General features: G+C 43.3%; 1 protein-coding gene across 4 annotated transcripts in view; it reads left to right on the plus strand.

Moving 5' to 3' along the window:
• The first annotated feature begins 233 nt into the window (after window positions 1-233).
• Window positions 234-22,572, plus strand: part of cobl (cordon-bleu WH2 repeat protein) — a 147,380-nt gene continuing 125,041 nt past the window's right edge. For all 4 annotated transcript variants that reach the window (XM_073847917.1, XM_073847921.1, XM_073847918.1 and 1 more), the window contains exons 1-2: window positions 234-335; window positions 674-809. In XM_073847917.1, coding sequence (XP_073704018.1) covers window positions 772-809 — 38 coding nt within the window. In that variant the 5' untranslated portion in view covers window positions 234-335; window positions 674-771. The remainder of the gene's footprint in view (window positions 336-673; window positions 810-22,572) is intronic.

The following is a 22,572-nucleotide window of genomic DNA, read 5'->3' on the forward strand; positions in this document are numbered from 1 at the left end:
CAGTTCCATATTGATATTACAAGAATCCTACTGATAATTACGTCACATTTACATCTTGACAGTTACGCTAATATTACCTGTTCTCAAGAGAAACGCTTTTAGGTGGTGAGAGTCATTTATTGACAGTATCACTGTATCAGTACTGTTTACTGTCAAGCACACGCACTTCCAGCAGCTTGTTCTCTCGGGCGCGTTCTCGCGCACAGAATTCCTGGCTCAGCCTGCCGTTGAGCGCGGGCTCGAGAATCCGCGGGAACGGCGCTGCCTGGTGGACGGATTAGAATAGAATTCAGAGCTCCTGTGCTGTTGTTGCCTGTCTATGAAGCCGAATCCACGTAAGTATTTCACTGTTTTATATTATGGTGGTATTTCGGTGACGAAATTGCTTTTAATTTAACTCACAACGTTTTTATGGTAAGTTAATAGCTGCGTTAAACTTATTCTGCATATGTTCGTAGTCTCTTTTGTAACAAGTGAAACATTTGATTGCTTTCATTTGTTTTACCATATTTGTGTGTACATCAAACACTTGTCTACATCTAGGAGCGCAGTAAATGGTTAAGTCGTTCCAAATACATGACCGTGACACCTTGGTTCTGGTCAGCAGTGTTTTCTGTAGAAGAGTTTGTATCCTTGTTCTTCTAAAGTATATTTTCATGTTCTTTCTTTAAAGGTGACACTTATATGAATAAGTGTGAAATTGAATCCCAATGTCCCGCCTGGACGTAGGAGTAAATTGCGTTGATACAAAGCGGATTTAGTTTATGACAGATGAATTTGGGAGACGCTACAATCAGACCTCCTGTAGGGTGAGTGTATATAGAGCCCTCACTAGATGTTACTGTTTTTTTCATGAATTTAATTGTTATAACCGCCTCTCCACTGTATTAATATATTATCTATCTATTATGGTGCATTCTAGTGGGCCCATTTAATTTTTTTAAACTATCTTGATCAACTTATACCTGTTGAACTCTATTAAATTAGTGTGAAGGTAACAGGAACATCAGGACAATCTGTAGTGGAATGAGAAAATCAGACTAACATAGACTCCAAATTCTGTTTTGGAAAATTCTGAAATTTGGTTTTATCAGATAAAATAATACTCTGTAACAAAAAGTTGACATGGCATTTGACTTGTTGGGATAAAAGCTCTGTTCTAGCAGCTACATGAGAGAAGAGTAACCAGCAAATGAAAACAAATAACTGTCCAGTCATCTGCCAGTGATGCTTTTGTATTCCTCCTCTCACACCTTTTGTCACCTCCGCTCTTGACTCAATAGCTCATTATTCCATTTTATTGAATGGAATGTTTGCTGAGCTTTTCTACTTCAAAATTAAGTACCTTAAACAGAAATTGACTCTGTATTTGGTATTCAGTCCAAGTCAATTCACTTGAGAAGTAAAGAATTCCACGGGAATTGCATTCTCACAGAAACTTCTTTCGATGTTAACGTATCTCAGCAGCCATTTAAGTGTTAGCCAGTGTCCCCTCTCTGACAACACAACAGTCTGCTTTGTGGATCTTACCCACAACCCCCCTTTCCTTTTATGTAATCAGACCCCATTACATAGCTAAAGCAGTGGACGATTGTGGTTATTTAAAGCTTGAACAGTTGTTGAGCATTCCCACCGCTATCTTCTTAGAATGTTGAATGGATCAGATGTTTATGAATATCCAATGAAATTCAAAATGAAGTAACTTTTGTTATATTCTTATACTCTATATTCTTATATTCTATATACTTGAACTGTAAAGCTGTTGATGCTGTTTTAGAGTTTAGGATGTTACCATAGAGGGATCCTCAAATCTGGTCCTTGATATTTGCTTTCCTGCAGAGTTTAGCTTCAACTTTAATCAAACACATCTGAGCATGCTAACCAATGTCTTCAGGATCACTGGAAAATTACAGGTAGGTGAGTTTGTTCAGGGTTGGAGCTAAACTCTGCAGTGCATTTGTCCTTCAGGCCATAGACATTTTGCCACCTAGAAAACATTGTTCTATTCCAATATCAGAATTTTTGTGGACAAAAGCGGTAGGAATGCTAATATCTATTTATGAGGTGAGTTTAGTTGTTAGCCCACACACAAGATCCCTTGTATCAGAACACTTTGTTAGCAGCTGAAAAATTAAAGGAATGAATTGGTAATCTGGCGACGCCTAAGGGTTTGACACCTAGTGTCCATTGTTTTTTTTTGTTTTTTTTTTTTCCTTCATAAGCTCTGAACAGGTCTAAGGATTTTCCACCATGCATACATTTTCCTTTTGCATGTGGGTGTCTCACTCTTAATTAGCTGCTAATTGTTTTCTTGCTCTGTTAGGAATTCTTACTCCTGCTGGATCTCGCACTACAATTAATTGTTTTCCACTAATATACATGACACATCAGAATACAATGTGCACACAGTACAACAAAACACACAATCTGAAGTCAAGGCACATTTAGTTAGGGACTTTTACATTCCATTCAGCCAGTCTTTGCACTTATCTCTGTTTGGAGTTATGTATATTTGGTCATTAAGGTCAAACTATTTTGAAATTGAAAACTGAAGGACAAACATTTTTATCAAATGGGAGATATTTGATGACTTAAAGTTTGTTTCACTTAGGGTATTTCTCTAATCAGATTCAGATAAAGAAAGACTGAATTTCAACAACCTGTGAAGAGTACAGTTGTTTGGTTCTGAAATCTTGGAATGTTGAAATGGAAGTTATTAGGATATTTTACCAGTGATGGTACTGTGTTAGTTATTTGTTGTGTAGTCAGTGGAAACATATCACACATTGCATTACTATTGTTTATTTGCTGCAGCAAAGAAGCAGGATTTGGAAATTATACATTATATTGGGGCAAAATTCGAGATATGAGGGTGAAAAATGCCCCTGTATTGATGTTTTTAATATTTATAATAGAGGTCGACCGATATATCGTCCGGCCGATATATCGGGCTGATATTTGCCATTTTTTAATATATCGGCATCGGCCGATATCCGTGTTTAGTAGCGCCGATTTAAAGTCAGGCACGTCTGCGGGCAGCCCCGTGTTATTGGTGCGGTGGAACGCTACTGTGAAGGACCCCAAGCCAAAACTTTTGTAAGATTCAATAACATTTCTGAGAGATAAAGGTAAGGCTTAAATTCTGATATTTCAAAATCCCATGGCCATATATGTACTATATATTACGAGTAAACTATGAAGTGTTGCTTTCACTTAGTGAAAGAAAATCATAGGACCGTTGGGAACTGGCATAATGCTATGGATGGTTAAAGCTTTGCTTACTTGCAGTTAAGTTTAAGGACTGTAGTCGAAAACGATCAGCAGCTTGTTTGCTAACATATTAGCCCCAGTGTTATAAGTTCTGTTTTATTTTTCCTGTATCCAAGTCGGAGAATTTCACTCTATGCGTGGGGTGAAGAAGGCGGCAGCTTTAATCCAAAATACAAATGTTCATTTTTAGATATCCTAATAATTGTCAAGTTTGGCAGACATTTGACTGACTGAATTGTAATTGTTTACGGTACTGCATGATTGACACACTATTATCCTGTTTAATACTGTGAAGTTGCTTTGATGCAACCTGTATTTTTAAAAGCTCTATATAAATAAGGGTGACTTGACTTGACTCTATTTTAATATGCTACATACAATAATACTTCCTTAAAGATACTCTTTAAGTTATTTTATATTTAAAAAAGACATGGCCAAACTGTGCCTGCACCAGGATGAGGCTTGTGGTGATATATATTTGTGACCCTGGACCACAAAACCAGTCTTAAGTCGCTGGGGTATATTTGTAGCAATAGCCAAAAATACATTGTATGGGTCAAAATTATAGATTTTTCTTTTATGCCAAAAATCATTAGGAAATTAAGTAAAGATTATGTTCCATGAAGATTTTTTGTAAAATTCCTACTGTAAACATATCAAAATGTAATTTTTGATTAGCAATATGCATTGTTAAGAACTTAATTTGGACAACTTTAAAGGTGATTTTCTCAGTATTTAGATTTTTTGCACCCTCAGATTCCAGATTTTCAAATAGTTGTATCTCGGCCAAATATTGTCCTATCCTAACAAACCATATATCAATAGAAAGCTTATTTATTGAGCTTTCATATGATGTATACATCTCAGTTTTGTCAAATTTAACCTTATGGCTGGTTTTGTGGTCCAGGGTCACATTTAATATGAGTATTGTGGCTCTCTCTCTCTATCTTTCTTTCTCTCTTTCTCTCTCTCTCTCTCTCTCTCACTCTCTCTCTCTATCTCTGTACATATGTATACACACACACACACACACACACACACACACACACACACACACACACACACACACACACACACACACACACACACACACACACACACACACACACACACACACACACACACACACACACACACACACACACACACATGTTGGGTTTACATGTTTTATGGGGACATCCCATAGGCGTAATGGTTTTTATACTGTACAAACCGTACTTTCTATGGCCCTACACCTACCCTACACCTAAACCTAGCCCTCAGAGGAGATTGTGCACACTTTTACTTCCTCAAAAAAACTCATTGTGCATGATTTATAAGCCTGTTTCCTCATGGGGACCTGAGAAATGTCCCCACAAGGTCAAAATCTACTGGTATTCCTATCCTTGTGGTCCCCACAACGTGATGAATACCAGGTACACACACACACACACACACACACACACACACACACACACACACACACACACACACACACACACACACACACACACACACACACACACACACACACACACACACACACACACACACACAGTATAAATAGCACAAGTGCTCCTAAACAATTTTGAAGTCTATTCACACACAGTCTCAACCATTCGGAGACTGTGATTTTTGTGTCATCAATGTCTCCGCCCTAAATGATGTAAAAATAAAACGAATTGTGGTTGGTCATTTTGCATGCTGGTCAGACAGTCTCTTTCTGTCTAAGTAGGCGGTTCTTAGGCAGAATAATATGCTGCGTGCCAACAACCTTATGCCAATAGTGAAAAGTCTGGCTATGCAAGATTAAATTCCATGAGATCTGAATACTCATTGTTGAACCCATAGTCCAGAGTACTTCCATTGACACTATGGGCATAAACCTCATTTGTTCGCTTCAGTGCACTGCGGCTCATATTTCTGCTTTTGCATTTCAGCCTCCCTGTCACTGATGCTTAAAATAGAGCCCACAACAGATAATCCTGTCCATCAACTGTACTAACCACTGCATCTCTACACCCTTCTCCCTGTTCACACCCACCACAATCCTCACTGGAGCTCGTAGACACACCCTGCATATTAACCATAACTCCAGTGTATAATTTTCTGTAAAGTAATGTTTCAGTTGTTGTTTGGAAATTATACTGCTTTTAAGACTTATTCTTATTCACACTTATTCTTTGAATATACTTTCCATTTGGAGAGGTGAAAATGCACAAAATGACCATGTCTCATATGTTGAAAGATGAGAGACAAGCTTTGCATATTTGGTAGCAGCACATGGTCTGTCTCTTAATATTAGCTCAACAAATATAACAGCTTTCTTGGCACAGGCATGTCTGTGTGGTCTGTTAGTGTAGCACCAAATGTGAAGAGCATGATCAGCTTCATGTTTGTTCATGTAAACTTTCCACACTGAATCTTTTACTTTTGCAGTAGATTGGAGGCCATGCCATATCATGTCAGGTAGCGTCTATATCTTTATTGGACTTTGGACTGGATCGGCCTTGTGTTATAGCTTGTTATGCCACAACTATTTTGGGAGTATGCTGTCAGGCGGTGTTTTACAAGATCTTTTTGGAACGCAATTCAACAGTCTTTACAGTGGAAGCTAAATGTCTACCAGAGAGTTTGTCTCAAAAGCCATCTTCAGATTCAGATAATGTTGTTTCTCATAGAACCAATATAACATTGGGTTAATTTCAAAAGTCAAGGGGACATAAATAAACACACACACAAAATAAATGAATAAATAAAATTGCTATGCTATCAAAGTAACATTCTGACAGCAACACCATGCCTACCCGACGCGACAGTTGTTGTCAAGTCGTGCCACAAAAGCTTAAGGCTGTCTACATTGGACTCAAAATAGAAAGGGCATCAGTTTACTAGTGGTAATTTGTGTCAGGTCCAGTGTAGACAGAATCACTGATTAAAATGGGTTTTATTGTCTATTGCCATATCGCATCATGCCACTCTCATCCAATGTAGACACAAGCTTTGTTTACACTAGTGCGTTTTAATTTTAAAGGGGCCATTGGATGCAAAATTCACTTTTAAATATTGTTTGAACATAAATGTGTGTTGGTAGTGTGTGCACACAACCCTATAATGATAAAAAAGTCCACCCAGTGGTGTTTTAAAAATCTCTATAAATCATAACCCGTTTCGCAGTCGTCATTTACTCCCGACATTTGAGCCGCTGAAGATGCAAAGGATTACTTTTCTTTTTGAAGGAAATGCCCCCAATCTACCTAAATGCGTTTATGTTTGCACAAATCATTCATGATCCAGCTTCACCTACAGAAGAAGTAAGTAAAAGGGGTTTTTATGAATCCTTTCGGGGTGAGCAGAGCTCATTAGCATTTAAAAGAACATGCACAGAAATGGCTCTCTGTAAAAAGTGCAAAAAACGGTGTTGTTTTGCACTTCCATTGACAAATTTTATCCAAAGTATGTTATAGACTTTTTATTAAGACCCTAAAGAATCATATCAACTTGTTGACAATGGGCATCCGATGAACCCTTTAAAATGCAGAACCTTTCCTACGGTTATGCCTGTTGTTTACACTACTCCGGCGTTTTTGACCCCATTTTAGTTTGAAAACTCTGGGGGTTGCGTTTCAGTGTGAACGGACCAAAACGGATCAGTATCCTTGATGACTGTAAACAATAACATCATGCTCATTATGAATAGTCATGTGACACGTGTTTTGGGTTGTGTAGTGTGGACGTAGATTGTTTCTGAAATGCAGTGAAAATGGCAGTGTAGACGTGCAGAGGATTGTTTGATTTTTCTGTTTTAAAATGAAAATGCACTAGTGTAAACAGGGCTACAGTGTAGTGCACTGCACCTTTCGGTGTACTCCAAGTGCTCCACCCTCCAGAATGAACAAAGCATAGTGATGTTTGCTTTCGAGTGGAATTCGGCCATCAGTGTTGAACTTTACTGTTAGTGATCAGCTGTAACTGTAGCAACCAAATAAACTTTTTCCATCTACATTACATAACAAATGAAGAAGATTTAGTGGTGCAAAAGGTGTTAATTGGGCTGCACAGGTTAAAGAGCAGCAATTAAAGATCTGCTGAATATCTGAGGCATATTCCTAAATCAATCCGTGGCTCAGGGTGTTTGGAACAAACTAATTATTTCCTGCTCTCCACCTATCCTATAATCCCATTGGGGCTATTTCTCTCCCAGACTTGGCCTGAACAAATACTGTTTTTCTTTAGTTTTCCCAGACACCTGCTTTCCCTAACACCTGCACCTCTCCTCTGCTTCAGGTGCAGGAGTGCTCCTGTTTTTGTTGGACAGGATGAGTAATATCTGCTGAGAATGTGGTTAGGGTTGAAGACTGCTGTTTAAAATAATTACATAAAAATTTTTTAATGTAATTTTCAGACCTGTTTCTGGATGATACAGCTCACTTTACAGATTTGTCCTGCCCAAAGCATGGTTGCATTATGTAACCGGTGCCAAAGAGAGGAATATCCAGTTATAAAGTAATTAGCCAATTGTAATCTCTTGGAGGCTGAAGAAGACACCAGAGGCCAAAGGTGTCAAACACACTCTTGTGTAACTCAGTAACAGGCCCACGTAGAGTCTGCACATGGAAATCTGGAAACTCTGGCACATGAAAAGCTGGAAACTCTGGCAATTTCTGCAGATTTGGAACACCTTTCTTTTACAAAGTTTTACACATCTCTCGCTTGTTGCAAAAATTCTTCTTTAAATATTTTGTCTGATTTTATTGTTTTTAGCTAATGATAAACATGTCTAAATAAATCTCTGTGTAACCAGGGCTCCAGACTGCGACTGAAACGGTTGCATTTGTGACCAAAAAATATTATTTTGCGAGTTTAGTTTTTACTGAGGTACTACATACATTTACATGATATGATTTTTAAATGTGCATGTAATCCTTTTTTTTCTGCTTGTTTTGTGATCACATTGTTTATGTTGACGTAGCCTAATAAACTGAGAAGATGCGCATCAAAGTTTTAGTGGAAAAAGTGTTTCAAACTTATCTCATCTCTGCCAAACATCAGCGTTGACGTGTTTAGCACAACTGCTTAAAGCAGGCTCCATTGTGTTCTGTTAATGCGTGAACTTCAAATTATTTGTAGCACATTTGCCGTCCAGTAATCGCAATAAGCTTTGTGCTTCGTTACTTTTTAATAAACAAAGTATCCGCTTTAAAATTCTGCAAAATTCATAATGAAATTTAAACAGTACATGCGGCATGAACAATCACTTTAGTGCCTCAGTTCAAGCGGCATGTGAACCCTTCATATCTTTCTCTTTGCTGCTATACTACGAAATGAACATGAATGGACTAGGCTTGCCACGATAGACGGTGTTGACGGTGTTACCGGTTTTAAGACGCAACACCGGTGACATCACTTTTCCACCGTGACACCGTCTCCACTTTTTTTTTTTTTTTTTTTTAGTATTCGTTTTTTATTAAATATTTATTTGAATTGAATGGAAAATATCATTCTAAATAATGTACTTAAGACGAGAGCATGCAATATAATTAAAAACTGAACATAGCTACAATGCGTCATATTTCATTTATCACGTGAGGAGTTCGCGCTTATAATAAACAGCGTAAAAGTTAAGCATGTTTGTCCGAGCCCGGGGCACTCCCCCTGCCCAGGGAGAGGGATGTTGAAAACAAGAGATGATGAAGGTAAGACTGCTTGGATATTTAAAGGGATTCTCTTGTAGTGCTTGGATACGGAGTGTGATTGCTGATGGTGAATTGGCCGTGTTAATTATCTGTGCGAGGAGTCGAATTTACAGAAACAGAATGGCGGACGATTTAGTGTCCAAAAGCACCTTTTTGGCAATATTTTGGGTTCAAAGTTTTTTTTTTTTTTTTGTAGTTTCGTTGTCGTCCATTAAAACAATTGACGCCGAATTGCCAAATCCCGCAAAACTGAAAGTGAAAGTATAATACGCACGCTATTTAAAAGCAGAAAAAAAAGAGCAAACCCCCACCCCCACGGTGATACCGGTATTACCGGTGTTGTCACGTGCCGATTAACCGGTGGGGAAATTTCCTCATCGTCACAACCCTAGAATGGACATCAAAAGGTAGGATATTTTATAAGATACGGTACAAGCCTACAGTACAACTTACTAAAATGTCTCGTAATCATACTTTGGAAAACGGTAAAGGTTAATCAATGTCACCTAGCAATACATTTACCTCAAAATAACTATTCGGCGTCCATAAGCTCATCAGTCAACTTAAAATAAAATAACCATAAAGAGGAGCATTTTGCAAAGTATATGCGCTGTATTGCATGTTCATATTTTTACTTAACCTGTTGTCTACATAATAAGAAGCAATGTAAGGAGATAAAGATAAAATTCAACAGCTATATAATTTCATGTTACTAATGAAGAAAAACAGACTGGATGAAAGACAAAGTGATGCTGACATAGTTATGGTCCATAATATAGGCACATATACGATGCAATAAACAATTTTTTGTGACTGTATATAGTTCTCAAGTTGGAAAAGATCTTTAGTTCCCACTTTAGTGATTGTTAGTTCCCAGGACATCTACAAGATGCAGTAAAAAATAAAAATAAAACTGTGGCACCTCAAAATAAATAAAATAAAATAATAATTTGGCACCTAATTTCTTTTTTTTGTCTGGAGCCCTGTTTACACACACATACATACATATATATATATATCATTTTTTTTTTAAGTTATGGTATGCTGTGAGTGTTCTCCATCAGTGTTTCCAGTGTTGGGGAAAGTTACTTTTAAAAGTAATGCGTTACAATATTGCATTACTCCTTTAAAAAGTAACTAATTACTTTTTTTAATCTGGGAAAGGCTTGCTTTTTTGTTTTTGATGTAAAAAGTTATATTTTTGGCAAATGTACAAGCCCTTTCACACCAAAAGTGAAATGAATAAGCCAAGTGAAATGAATAAGCCTCAGGCTGAAGGAAAAGTAAATTCATGTCTGTACAGTGGAACACAGGAGAAAAAAGATCAACACTCTTCACCAATAAAAAAAGCACATCATATTATGAGTTTGTATTTTACTGTTCTTTATTCATTTGGAGGAGTAAATCGGTTCCCTTCCGGGAACTCAACACTGCGTCATCAACGCTTTGGGGAATGCCATTGGCGAACCCGCCTCTGAATCAGTCTGTAGCCAATAGAACGACGGGAGTGACGTCACCGGCGCGGTGACGTCAGCGACCAGGAAGTATATAAGCACGTGCGTTTCAAACCGGCTTCAGCTTTTGTCATTCAGCGAAGCGCTCTATGTTGGTCTGTTTGTCTGGTCTCTCATTGCTGTTTTTTGTGCCAGTTTGCACAGCTTTTATTTGAGCAATGTCAGCCAAAAGGGATAGGAAGTTTGACTTTGTAAAGGCTGTTCAGCAGTCACACAGAATGTGTGTTCCTCCCTGCCAGAGATTCATCAGCTGCACTCGTGGGGTTCGCAGCTCGATCTGCTAGAAGGAATGGAGACGGGTGATCCCCTATCTCCCTCCTCACCTAGCGGATCAGTTGACCTCCTCTTGGATGCGGAAGCCCGCACTGCGGTTTCTTCCCCCCGGGAGGAGGCATCGGCACTCCTCTTATCTTCCTCCGAGGAGGTTGATGTAGAGAGTGTCGATCTCCAAGCACAACCGCCTGTGAAATTCCCCCAGTTTGAGGAGCTCCTGGAGGTGGTAACTCGTGCGGTGGGCAGACTTAACATCAGCTGGCCCGCCGATCAACCACATGAGCCGCGAGAAAGCAAATTAGATGAGCGCTTTCTGTGGACACGCAAGCCACCTCCAGGGCAGAGCCTTCCATTTTTCCCTGATCTCCACAGTGAGCTGTCGAGATCATGGGAAAAACCATTCTCGGCCCATGTTTTCACCCCCTCCTCCGGGTTACTACGGTAACGTGGGAGGGGTCGAGGAGCACGGGTACAAGATGATGCCGGCAGTTGAACAGACGCTTGCGAGCTATCTGTCTCCTGCAGCGACCTCGCCCACCAAGCCACTTAAACTAACTTCTAGCTTGTTGGGCAAGGGGTACGCGGCAGCAGGTCAGGCTGGGTCATGTCTGCACACTATGTCAGTGTTGCAAGCATACCAAGCGGACCTGCTGAAGGACTTAGACGAAGGCAGGGAGGTGAATGTATCTGAGATGAGGCGTACAGCAGATCTTGCTCTCCACGCCACTAAGGAGACCGCCCGTGCCATTGGGCGGTCTATGGCAGCCCTTGTGGTCGCGGAGAGGCACTTGTGGTTGTCCCTGTCCGACATGAAAGAGAAGGACAGGGCCCTCCTGCTGGATGCCCCAATTCAGCCTCCTGGTCTGTTTGGCGACTCGGTTGATGCGGTCGTCAGCAGGTACCAGGAGGCCCGCAGACAAGCGGCAGCTTTTCAGCAATACCTCCCTCGCCGTGTCTTTTCCTCTGGGGCTGCTGGACGGGAGCAGCCCCAGCCGCGTACCAGCTCCTCACGCCGCGAGGTGCAAAAAGTGAGCGTTGCTACCCGCACCCCTCCTGACAGATCAAGGGGGCGGGGTAAGCAGCGCTCCAAGTCGGGGGCTTCTAAGGCTACGCCCGACCTGAGGGTCGTGCTTCAGTCAAAGAGGTCCTCGGCTAAACGGCCCTGACTGCTGTGGCTCAGGGCCGTTGAGGGCAGCCCCTCTCGGGGAAAAACGGGGTTCACCACATTATATGGTGCCCGTTTCTCCTCGGGGCCCTCAGGAGACCAGTCAGCTAACCCTGCCAGTGCTTCAGGGCGCGACAGTCTCCCGCAAACCTCTGCTGGTGGTCCCGCCCGGCAACGTAGCGGACCCAGTAAGTTTGTCACCCCCACGGGGGTCCTCAGAGCAGTTAATTCAGGTGTCGCCTGCCAGTCAGCTGTTACAGGCCACCGAATTAATTCCTCAAAGTTTACCAGAAACCAGCCTCGAGAGGCTGGTTCCCTTAGTACACTTTCTGGCAGGAAACTACTGCCGAATGTGTCTCCATGGGTCCTGCGTACTGTAGAAAGAGGGTATCAAATCCAGTTCGGCACTCCGGCGCCGCCTTTCAACGGGGTGTTTCCTACTGTGGTAGGCCCCGAGCAGGTTCTGGTAATGGAACAAGAAGTAGATTCTCTTCTGAGGAAGGAGGCCATCGAGGTGGTCCCTCCTCAGCACAGAGAATCCGGGTTCTACAGCCGGTACTTCATTGTTCCCAAGAAGGATGGAGGGCTGCGGCCCATCTTAGATCTCAGACAACTGAACCGCTCAGTCAGAAAACTGAAGTTTAGTATGTTAACTGTCAAGCAGGTTGTGTCTCAAATCAGGTCCGAGGACTGGTTTGTCACGATAGATCTCAAAGATGCGTACTTTCACGTCTCCATCCTTCCTCAGCACATGAAGTTTCTCAGGTTCGCTTTCAGGGGCAAAGCTTACCAATACAGAGTTCTTCCTTTCGGCCTAGCACTCTCACCCCGAACTTTTACAAAGTGTATGGATGCTGCTCTGGCTCCTCTGCGACTCCAGGGCATCCGTATACTCAACTACATAGACGACTGGCTGATTTTAGCCAGCTCAGAACAGTTAGCGGTTCAACATCGAGATGTTGTTCTCGCTCACGTGAAAGCTTTGGGGTTGAGACTCAACACCAAGAAGAGTGTGCTGTCTCCATTACAGAGAACCACTTATCTAGGTGTCGTATGGGATTCGACCACGATGCAGGCACGGTTGTCTCCTGCTCGGATCGAGTCGATCCTTACTGCAGTAAATGCGGTCAAGCTAGGCCTGTCACTCACTGTCAAACAGTTTCAAGTACTGTTAGGTCTTATGGCAGCAGCAGCCAACGTGATACCTTTTGGCCTGCTGCACGAGGCCGCTACAGTGGTGGCTCAAGACCAAGGGTTTTTCCCCAAGGGGAAATCCTTTCCGCAAGATCAAGGTCACGCGGCGATGCCTTCGTGCCTTGAACATGTGGAAGAAACCTTGGTTTCTGTCTCAGGGCCCGGTTCTGGGAGCTCCATGTCGCCACATCACGCTAGCGACAGATGCCTCCCTCTCCGGGTGGGGAGTGGTCATGAGTGGCCGCTCGGCCTCCGGCCTGTGGACCAGTCAGCACCTCTCGTGGCACATAAATTACCTGGAGATGCTGGCGGTTTTCAAGGCTCTGAGGCATTTCCTCCCAGACCTGAGAAACCGCCATGTGTTGGTTCGCACCGACAACACAACAGTGGTTTATTATATCAACCACCAGGGAGGTGTGCGGTCACGCCCCTTATTCAAGCTGGCGTCCCATATCCTCCTGTGGTCCCAGGGGAAACTCCTCTCACTGAGTGCAGTTCACATTCCTGTGTATCTCAACGTGGGGGCAGACGTCCTGTCGAGGCAGGGGCAAGCAAGGCCCGGGCGAATGGATGCTTCACCCACAGGTGGTGAAGCAGATATGGAGAGTGTTTGGCCAGGCTCAGGTGGACCTCTTCGCGACTCAAGAGACATCGCAGTGTCCCCTCTGGTACTCTCTAGTGCCTACAGCTCCACTTGGGCTAGACGCCATGGTACAGACGTGGCCGAGGCTCCGTCTGAACGCCTTTCCCCCGTTCGCTCTGCTCCCGGGAGTTCTAGAAAGAGTACGCCGGTACGGAGTCAGTCTACTGTTAGTAGCCCCATACTGGCCGACCCGAGTATGGTTCTCGGACATCATAGCCCTCCTAGACGGCTCTCCGTTGGAGATTCCGATCAGGAGGGATCTCCTTTCTCAGGCTGGGGGCGCAATCTGCCACCCCCACCCAGAGAAGTGGAAACTATGGGTGTGGCCCCTGAGGGGGCGCATCTCATAAGTGAGGGTCTCTCAACCGAGGTCGCTGAGACCATCCTTCACTCTAGAGCTCCCTCTACAAGGAAACTTTATGGCCTAAAGTGGAAACTTTTCACTTCATGGTGTAGAGAGCGACATGCTGACCCAGTTCACTGCCCGGTTGGTACAGTGCTGGAGTTCCTGCAGTCTCGCTTCTCCTCCGGGTTAGCCCACTCCACCCTGAGGGTGTACGTGGCGGCTTTATCAGCCTTCCACGCCCCTCTTGGTGGCCTGTCAGTGGGTAAGAACCCCCTGGTCATATGGTTCCTTCGCGGTGCACTCAGGTTGAGGCCTTGGGTGAACCCTAAAATCCCCACGTGGGACCTTGCTGTGGTACTTGAAGCCCTCTGTAGGCCTCCTTTCGAGCCCTTAGAGGAGATTTCAGATCGCTTCCTTACCATTAAGACGGCGCTGCTGTTGGCTCTTACTTCTCTGAGGAGAGTAGGAGACCTTCAGGCCCTTTCAGTGGCCCCTTCATATATTGACTTTGCGCCTGGGTTGGCCAAAGCATTCCTCTACCCTAGACCCGGGTATGTCCCGAAGGTACCGACTACCGACAGCAGTACCACAGCCAGTCACCCTGCAGGCCTTTTACCCTCCTCCATTCGTGGAGAGCGACCATCGGAAGTATAACTGTATGCGTCCACAGAGCTGCCCTGTGGCGGAAGTCAGAGCAACTGTTGGTCTGCTACGGTCCCCCTAAGAGAGGGCTCCCTGCAACGAAACCGACTATCAGTAGATGGATCGTAGATGCCATAACTACTGCCTATGAGTCCTCTGGTCTCCCATCACCGATGGGCGTCAAGGCTCACTCTACCCGAGGCATGGCAGCCTCGAAAGCTCTGATGGCAGGTGTCCCTATTCAGGACATCTGCAGTGCGGCGGGTTGGTCTACACCTTTGACCTTCGTTAGGTTCTACGAGCTAGACCTACGAGCCACTCCAGGCTCCTCTGTCCTAAGCTGACAGAAGATATACCTCGTGAGCCTGAGGGCCGAGGTAGAAGTTCCCTCTCCGCTGGGTGCTCCCCAGGCAGAGATGTAATTTCGCTCGCGTCCTGGCAGTTTTCCAGGCGGAGCCCATTTCAGTGTCCTGGCCAGAGCTTCCAGGCACTATTTGTGTCCCTCTTGTCCGGGTGCGCCCCAACAAAGGACTATTGTCTCCTCATGTGCCCAAGAGCCGAGGACGACTCCTTCCTCTCGGTCTGGCTGGAGTTTCCCAGGCAGAGATGTAATCCCACTCACGTCCTGGCAGTTTTCCAGGCGGAGCCAATCCAATCCCTCTCGTGCTGGCTGTTCCCCAGACGGAGTTTGGACTATTTCCTCGTGTGCCTGAGGGCCGAGGTACACAACATTCTTCCTCTTCGCTGGGTGCATCCCAGGCAGAGATGTGATTCCGCTTGCGTCCTGGCAGTTTCCCAGGCGGAGCTCTTCCTTCCTCGTGAGCCCGAGGGCCGAGGTATATACCATCTCCCTCTTGCTCTGGCATTATTCCGGACAGAGGTGTAATACTTCTCGCGTCCTGGCAGTTTCCCAGGCGGAGAACCATCAGTGCCCCACAGGTAAGTATCTTCTGGCACTGCCCTCTCGCTCTGGGCTGGTCCCCCAGACAGAGGGATATTCTCTCTCGTCCTGGTAACCCCAGGCAGAGAGCTCTTCCTGGCCTGATCCACCAGAAGCAACGCTTTCCTTTTCCTTTCCTTTCCCAGACAAACACCACTGGGCAGGAACTTGGAATTATGGGTAGTTGGTATATCGTTCCCCAAAGCGTTGATGACGCAGTGTTGAGTTCCCGGAAGGGAACGTCTCGGGTTACGTATGTAACCCTGGTTCCCTAAGGGAACGAGACACTGCATCTCTGACCATAATTCCCGCATTCCTGCCGCGCATCGCTTCATTCCTGGAAGCTGAAGCCGGTTTGAAACGCACGTGCTTATATATTTCCTGGTCGCTGACGTCAACGTGCCGGTGACGTCACTCCCGTCGTTCTATTGGCTACAGACTGATACAGAGGCGGGTTCGCCAATGGCATTCCCCAAAGCCTTGATGACGCAGTGTCTCGTTCCCTCAGGGAACCAGGGTGACATACGTAACCCGAGACGTTTTTGTGCTAGTGAGATGAGATTTGTGCATGTTCTGCAATTACTCCCGATTTCTCTCAACATGGGGACAGGAGAGCTGTCAGTCAATAAATGGGAAAACAACTGGTGTTACTAATTTTAGTTCATAAATTCTTGTAAATTAAAAAGTAATGCTTTACTTTACTAGTTACTTGAAAAAGTAATCTGATTATGTAACTTGCCTTACTTGTAATGCGTTACCCCAACACTGGTTCTTTCACTAAATGTCAGAAAGAATCCCACTCAATGGCTAGTTTAGTGACGTCAAAACTGATTTACCAGCGGAGACAAACAGAGAATCACTACCTGTAGAGCAGAAGAAAGAAAAAAGGCAGAAGACAAAGAATTAGCGTTGATGCAGTACACTGTTTTTTTTTTTTTTTTTGGAACAGGTAATGTGCAATATTTATTTTCTGACGTTATGTTTTTGGACATTTTGCCTTCATTAGACAGGACAGTATAAGGAGGGACAAGAAGATAAATGAGAGAGGAGAATAGGATCTGGAGAAGAATGCCAGGAGACAAAACTGAGCCAGGAGACAAAACTAAGGTTGCCTTAAGCACTGTTACGTGATGTGTTGAAGTACTACTCGTACTATGCCCTTGATAGACAGAGTACATTATTCGTAGTGATTCTGAAGACGTTGTAAGCCAGTTACATACTTGTACATACTCTAATTCTCATACCATAATTAGAGCATAGGTGGACGGATCAACCCGTGACGCACAGCAGACAGTGAGAGAGTGAGTAAAGCTCTAGTTAAATCCATGTAGGCATTGGATTAGAAGATGGTTTAAGACAAAGCCAGAAAAGACACCTTGGGAATTGACCCATTCATTTTGAAAAAAGACCATCTGCTAACCTTACTCTACTATCTGTTTTATTCTCACTTAATTTTGTAAAATTATGGGGGGTGGATCTCGGACTTCAACTCTAAAATACATTAATGATTATTATTATAATTATATTGCTATATTAAGCATGCTAACTATTCTTTATTAGGACATTATTATTTGTCACTGACCCACTGCATAGCAGTGTTGGGAAGCTATTAAGCAAGTCAGTAGTGTGACAAAGGCTCAGCTATTTTTAGAATGGTTTAGCATTCAACAAGCTATTTTTACAGCAAGTAGTGGTGTGACAAAATATTATATCACTTTTTTGTCACATTTTGGCTCATAGGGTGCCAATTTTCCACAAACAACAACAACCCAAAAATGTCGGGTTTCTTTAGTGTAGTGTACTATTCTTTGGTAAACTATAGTATAGCTTATTACTAAATAGTACTACTAAATAATATTACTAATAGTGACCAAAATGGCAGGCGCGTACACATCGCAAGGCTCAGTGTCTCCAGTTTCTGCAAATTTGCAGTATTTTAGCTGCTCATCTCGGGTCTGTTCGTACCGAACAGTAGTGCCTTTACATCGTACACCCGACAGGAGCTTTTGGATATTGGTTTGTACATTCCCGACAGTTTTATCAGAAATATTCGACTCGTCCCTGAGATCGCCAGAACACCTGAGGCTGTGCACTCTACCCGGCCGGGCGGAAGTGCTCGTAGGCGGCAACGCGACCGTAAACAAAGACGGGGGAAGCGCGGAGGACTAAGAGCTAAGCTAAAGCTAACACCACACCGGCTCTCTTTACCCAGCATTTTCCTCGCTAATGTACGGTCGCTGGTGAACAAAATGGACGAGATTCGACTCCGCATCAACCACAGCAATAGACTTTGGAACTGTAATGTCATGATCTTCACTGAAACATAGCTAAACAGCGATGTATCGGACAGTGCTATTGTTCTAACTGAGCACCAAACATTCCGGGCAGACAGAACGGCAGATGACTCCGGTAAGACCAGAGGCCCGACGCTGATGCCAAGCTTGCTATGAACGAACTTCATGCAGCCATCAGCAAACAACAAACTGCTCACCCGGAGGCTGCATTTATTGTTGCGGGGGATTTTAATCACTCAAACTTAAAGACAGTACTCCCCAAATTTTACCAAAACATTTTCTGTTACACCAGAGGAAACAAAACTTTAGACCATGATTTGGGACAATCAGACCACCTTTCTTTGTTCCTTACCCCCAAATACTCACCCCCTCATCAACCGTGTGAAGCCATCAGTGAAGACCATCAAAGTGTGGCCAGCGGGGGCAGACTTCACACTCCAGGAAAGGTTTCTACACACAGACTGGAGTATGTTTGCTTCTCAGGCCACCTGTGGCTCTCACACGGACATTGACAGATACACTTCTTCTGTTCTGGATTACATTAACACTACCATAGACAGTGTTACAACCCAGAAACAGATCACCATATACCCAAATCAGAAGCCATGGATGAACAAGGAGGTGCGTCTCCTGCTGAAAGCACGCACCACTGCCTTCAGATCAGGTGATGCACAGGCCTACAGCACTTCCAGGGCTAATCTGAAGAGGGGCATCAAAAAGGCCAAGCACTGCTACAAACTTAAGCTAGAGGAGCACTTTTCTAACTCTGACCATTGACGCATGTGGCAGGGCATTCAGGCCATCAGCGATTACAGACCCAGCCACTCCACCCCCACAGCCACTAATGTCTTCTTCCTGGATGAGCTTAATGATTTTTATGCTCGCTTTGAGAAAGGCAATAAAGAGACTGCCACCAAGTTCACCTTGTCAACTGACCACTCACCCATCACACTAAACTCCTCTGACGTTCACACCGCACTGAGCCGGATCAACGCGCGCAAGGCTGCTGGACCAGACGGTATTCCTGGCCGCGTACTGAGGGCATGTGCAGAGCAGCTCGCTGGGGTATTCACATCGATTTTTAACATGTCCCTTGCCCAAGCAACAGTTCCCACATGTTTTAAATCCACCTCCATTGTGCCAGTGCTGAAACACTCCAACCCAACATGCCTGAACGACTACCGCCCTGTAGCACTCACACCCATCATTATGAAGTGCTTCGAGCGGCTGGTCCTCTCTCACCTCAAGGATTCTCTCCAATCCTCACTGGACCCACACCAGTTTGCCTACCGTGGCAATAGGAGCACAGATGATGCAGTCTCCATAGCGCTGCACTCTGTACTCACACACCTGGACAATACAAACACATATGCACGAATGCTGTTTGTTGATTTCAGCTCAGCATTCAACACTGTCATACCTTCTAAGCTAATCACCAAACTTAGAGACCTGGACATTAACACCTCATTGTGTAACTGGATTATGGACTTTCTGACCAACAGACCTCAACATGTTAGGTCAGGCCACACATGCTCCACTACTGTCACACTCAACACTGGTGTACCACAGGGCTGTGTGCTGAGCCCCTTCCTCTACTCCCTCTTCACCCACAACTGCAGGCCTGTGTATGGATCTAACACCATCATCAAGTTTGCAGATGACACTACGGTGATCGGTCTCATCAGCAACAACCAAAACCAAGGAGCTCATTGTGGATTTCAGAAAGTGAAGAAGAGGTTCACACAAACCCATCCACATCAACGGGATGGCTGTTGAGTCTGTTTCATCCTTCAAGTTCCTGGGGACCCACATTTCAGAGGGAAAGCATCCTTACAAACTGTGTCACAGTCTGGTACGGAAGCTGCTCTGTTGCGGAGTGTAAGGCACTGCAGTGGGTGGTGAAAACTGCTCAACGCATTATAGGGACTCCACTCCCATCCATTGAGGACATTCTTAAGAAACACTGTCTGCGTCGAGCACGCAGTATTCTTAAGGATTCCTCTCACCCCGCCCACAAACTGTTTTCTCTCCTGCCTTCTGGCAGGCGTTTCAGATGCCACAGGACAAGAACTAGCAGACTGAGGAACAGCTTCTTTCCCAGAGCTGTCTCCTTATTGAACTCTGCCCCCCACTGACACCTCTGCCCCCCTCACATACCCTACACTCTCCCCACTACCATTGCACTACTTAATATTCATTGCACTACACTGTACATACCCATTTGTAAATGCACATTTCCTTTGCACATATACATATTGTAAATCTGTGATAAATCTGTATCTACACATCTATTTGTAAATTCTGCTTTAGTAAACAGCAACCTGTATATTATGTTCAAATCTACCTGCAATTTATATAATAGTTAATAGCAACCTGTATATTGTGTTCATCTATTTATACGTTCTAATTGTAGTTAATTATCATCTGTAAATTATGCTGACAGTACTTCATCTGTAAATATTATCCATAGCTTCCCCCTGTACATATCTCCTTTAAGTGCACTTATAACTTATAAATTATACCTTTATCCTGCACTTGCTGCTTATTGCACTCCTGGTTAGACCTAAACTGCATTTCGTTGCCTTGTACTTGTACATGTGTAATGACAATAAAGTTGAATCTAATCTAATCTAATCTAATCTAATCTAAATCAAAAAGGTAGTAACACAGCTACTTTAAATTATGAGTCACCTTGGCTGGATACAATTTCAAGCAGCTTCCTTAAATCTGGTGTATACAGATGCAATTGACTTTGAATCATCTCAGGCTGGAAGATGTGACTTTTCAGTCAGGTGATCTTGCGATGCTAGACTAATCATGTTATAGAAATGTTAAATGCACCTGCAGTTGTTCTTATTTTTGCCACTTTGGAGACAGAATACAAATAATCTTTTCTCACACCCTCTTTATTTCCATCACCTTTTTGTTCTCTCTGGAGAAAGTGAGTAATCGGCCCCAGAATCCCAGTGTGTGTTTGTACCAGAGGACCTGAGTTTTCTGTCTCCCTGGAGAATGGACTGTGTTTGTTCCAGCAGCCATGGAACTTAAAGACTGCCTGTTCTCTCTTTCCGTCTGTGGGTGTTTGGATCGAGAAAGAATGGCATTGTGGAGTAGACTGAGTGGAATACCCTGTTACCTCAGCAGTTTTTTTCTGTTATTTCAGAGACTGTAAAAGATATGTCAAGGAGAAAATGTTGGAACAAACTCATGTTGTCTGAATAAGCAGCGTGGCTGTGCTGCGCTTACTGGCTAAGTTGACAAGGTTAAAGGGGTAGTGAAGTCAAAAATGAATACTTTGCCAATGATTGCTCAGGTTCTGTCATAGTTCAACGATCCAGTGTTTCCCCAAAAACAAAAGATTATTAAAATTTTCGCAATTAGCATCGGAAATGAAACTCATGACCTGTAATTAAAAGCATAGTTACTTGTAAGTGTGACATGTGGACTTAAATAGATCATGCTCCTGGGCACAATAAGCAAGCTATCATACTGTACAGTGCAACCTATATCTTTAATTCCATTTAAATATATACATTTCAATCAATATGTTTTAGTGTGTCTTCAATAATTGCTTTTTTTTAAATTGTGCACCTACGTAAATGCTTAAGGTAACTCCTGAGTAAGATGTAAGAGGGAACCTGCAATGAATCAAAAAGCAAATAAAGCAAAATGACAGTGAACAAAAACTAGTGAAGTACGTCTTTTTTTTTCTTAAGGAAAAAACAAAAACAAATACTGCAAACTATACAAGGTACCCTGTTTATTCTACAGTAAACATTAAAATTAACAACATAGTCCAAATCTATTTTTTAAATGATTAGGGCTTGAAATTAAAATTTTTACTTGGTAGCACTGGTGCTCCCAACTTCAAAAAGTTAGGAGCACCAAAAAAAATTGAGGACCACCCAATTTCTTTTTAGTAATGCGTCGATCTTGATTCTTCATGGCCGATTCGGATTGCCAATGTTTTACAAGCAAATGGCTGATTATTATTATTAAAAGCAAGAATGAATGAAAATATGAGTACATGAACAAGATGTTTATTTTCTCTATTATAGGTACAGCCATTTAAATTAGAGGAAACCACTGCATTTTTAAACAATCTATAGTATAAATAACAAAAAATAAACAACACTGTTCTTTCTAAGTTGTGTATACAGTACACTCCTGAACAAAATCTTAAGACTAGGGGAAACATTTGCATTTTCCGCTGTTGGATTGTAACCAGGTTGTAAGTACTGCTTCAAAATGCCGAAAGAAGAAACGGGGCAAGAGACAAAAAATAGACGGTAGGTAATTTATTGAAAACTACATTTGAACACAAACAGTCTGATCAAAAGTTTAAGATCAGGATGGCTTCCAAGGTTACTGGCATGACAAGGAGATCCCACTGGAGATGTTTTCTATGCAGAACAGTGGAGAAGTCTCCATCATGATCTGGGGTGCTTTGTGCTTCAGTGGGAAAATGGAACTTCAGGTTGTGCAAGGGCGTCAAACGGTGACTGGCTATGTGGACGTTGCATTGGGTCTTTCAACAGGACAACGCTGCAGTTTACCACGCCCACCTGATGAAGGAGAATAACGTCGCTCTTTTGGACCATCCTGTGTGTTCCCGT

The sequence above is a fragment of the Garra rufa genome, chromosome 9 (genome assembly GCF_049309525.1).
Source record: "Garra rufa chromosome 9, GarRuf1.0, whole genome shotgun sequence".
Taxonomy (NCBI): domain Eukaryota; kingdom Metazoa; phylum Chordata; class Actinopteri; order Cypriniformes; family Cyprinidae; genus Garra; species Garra rufa.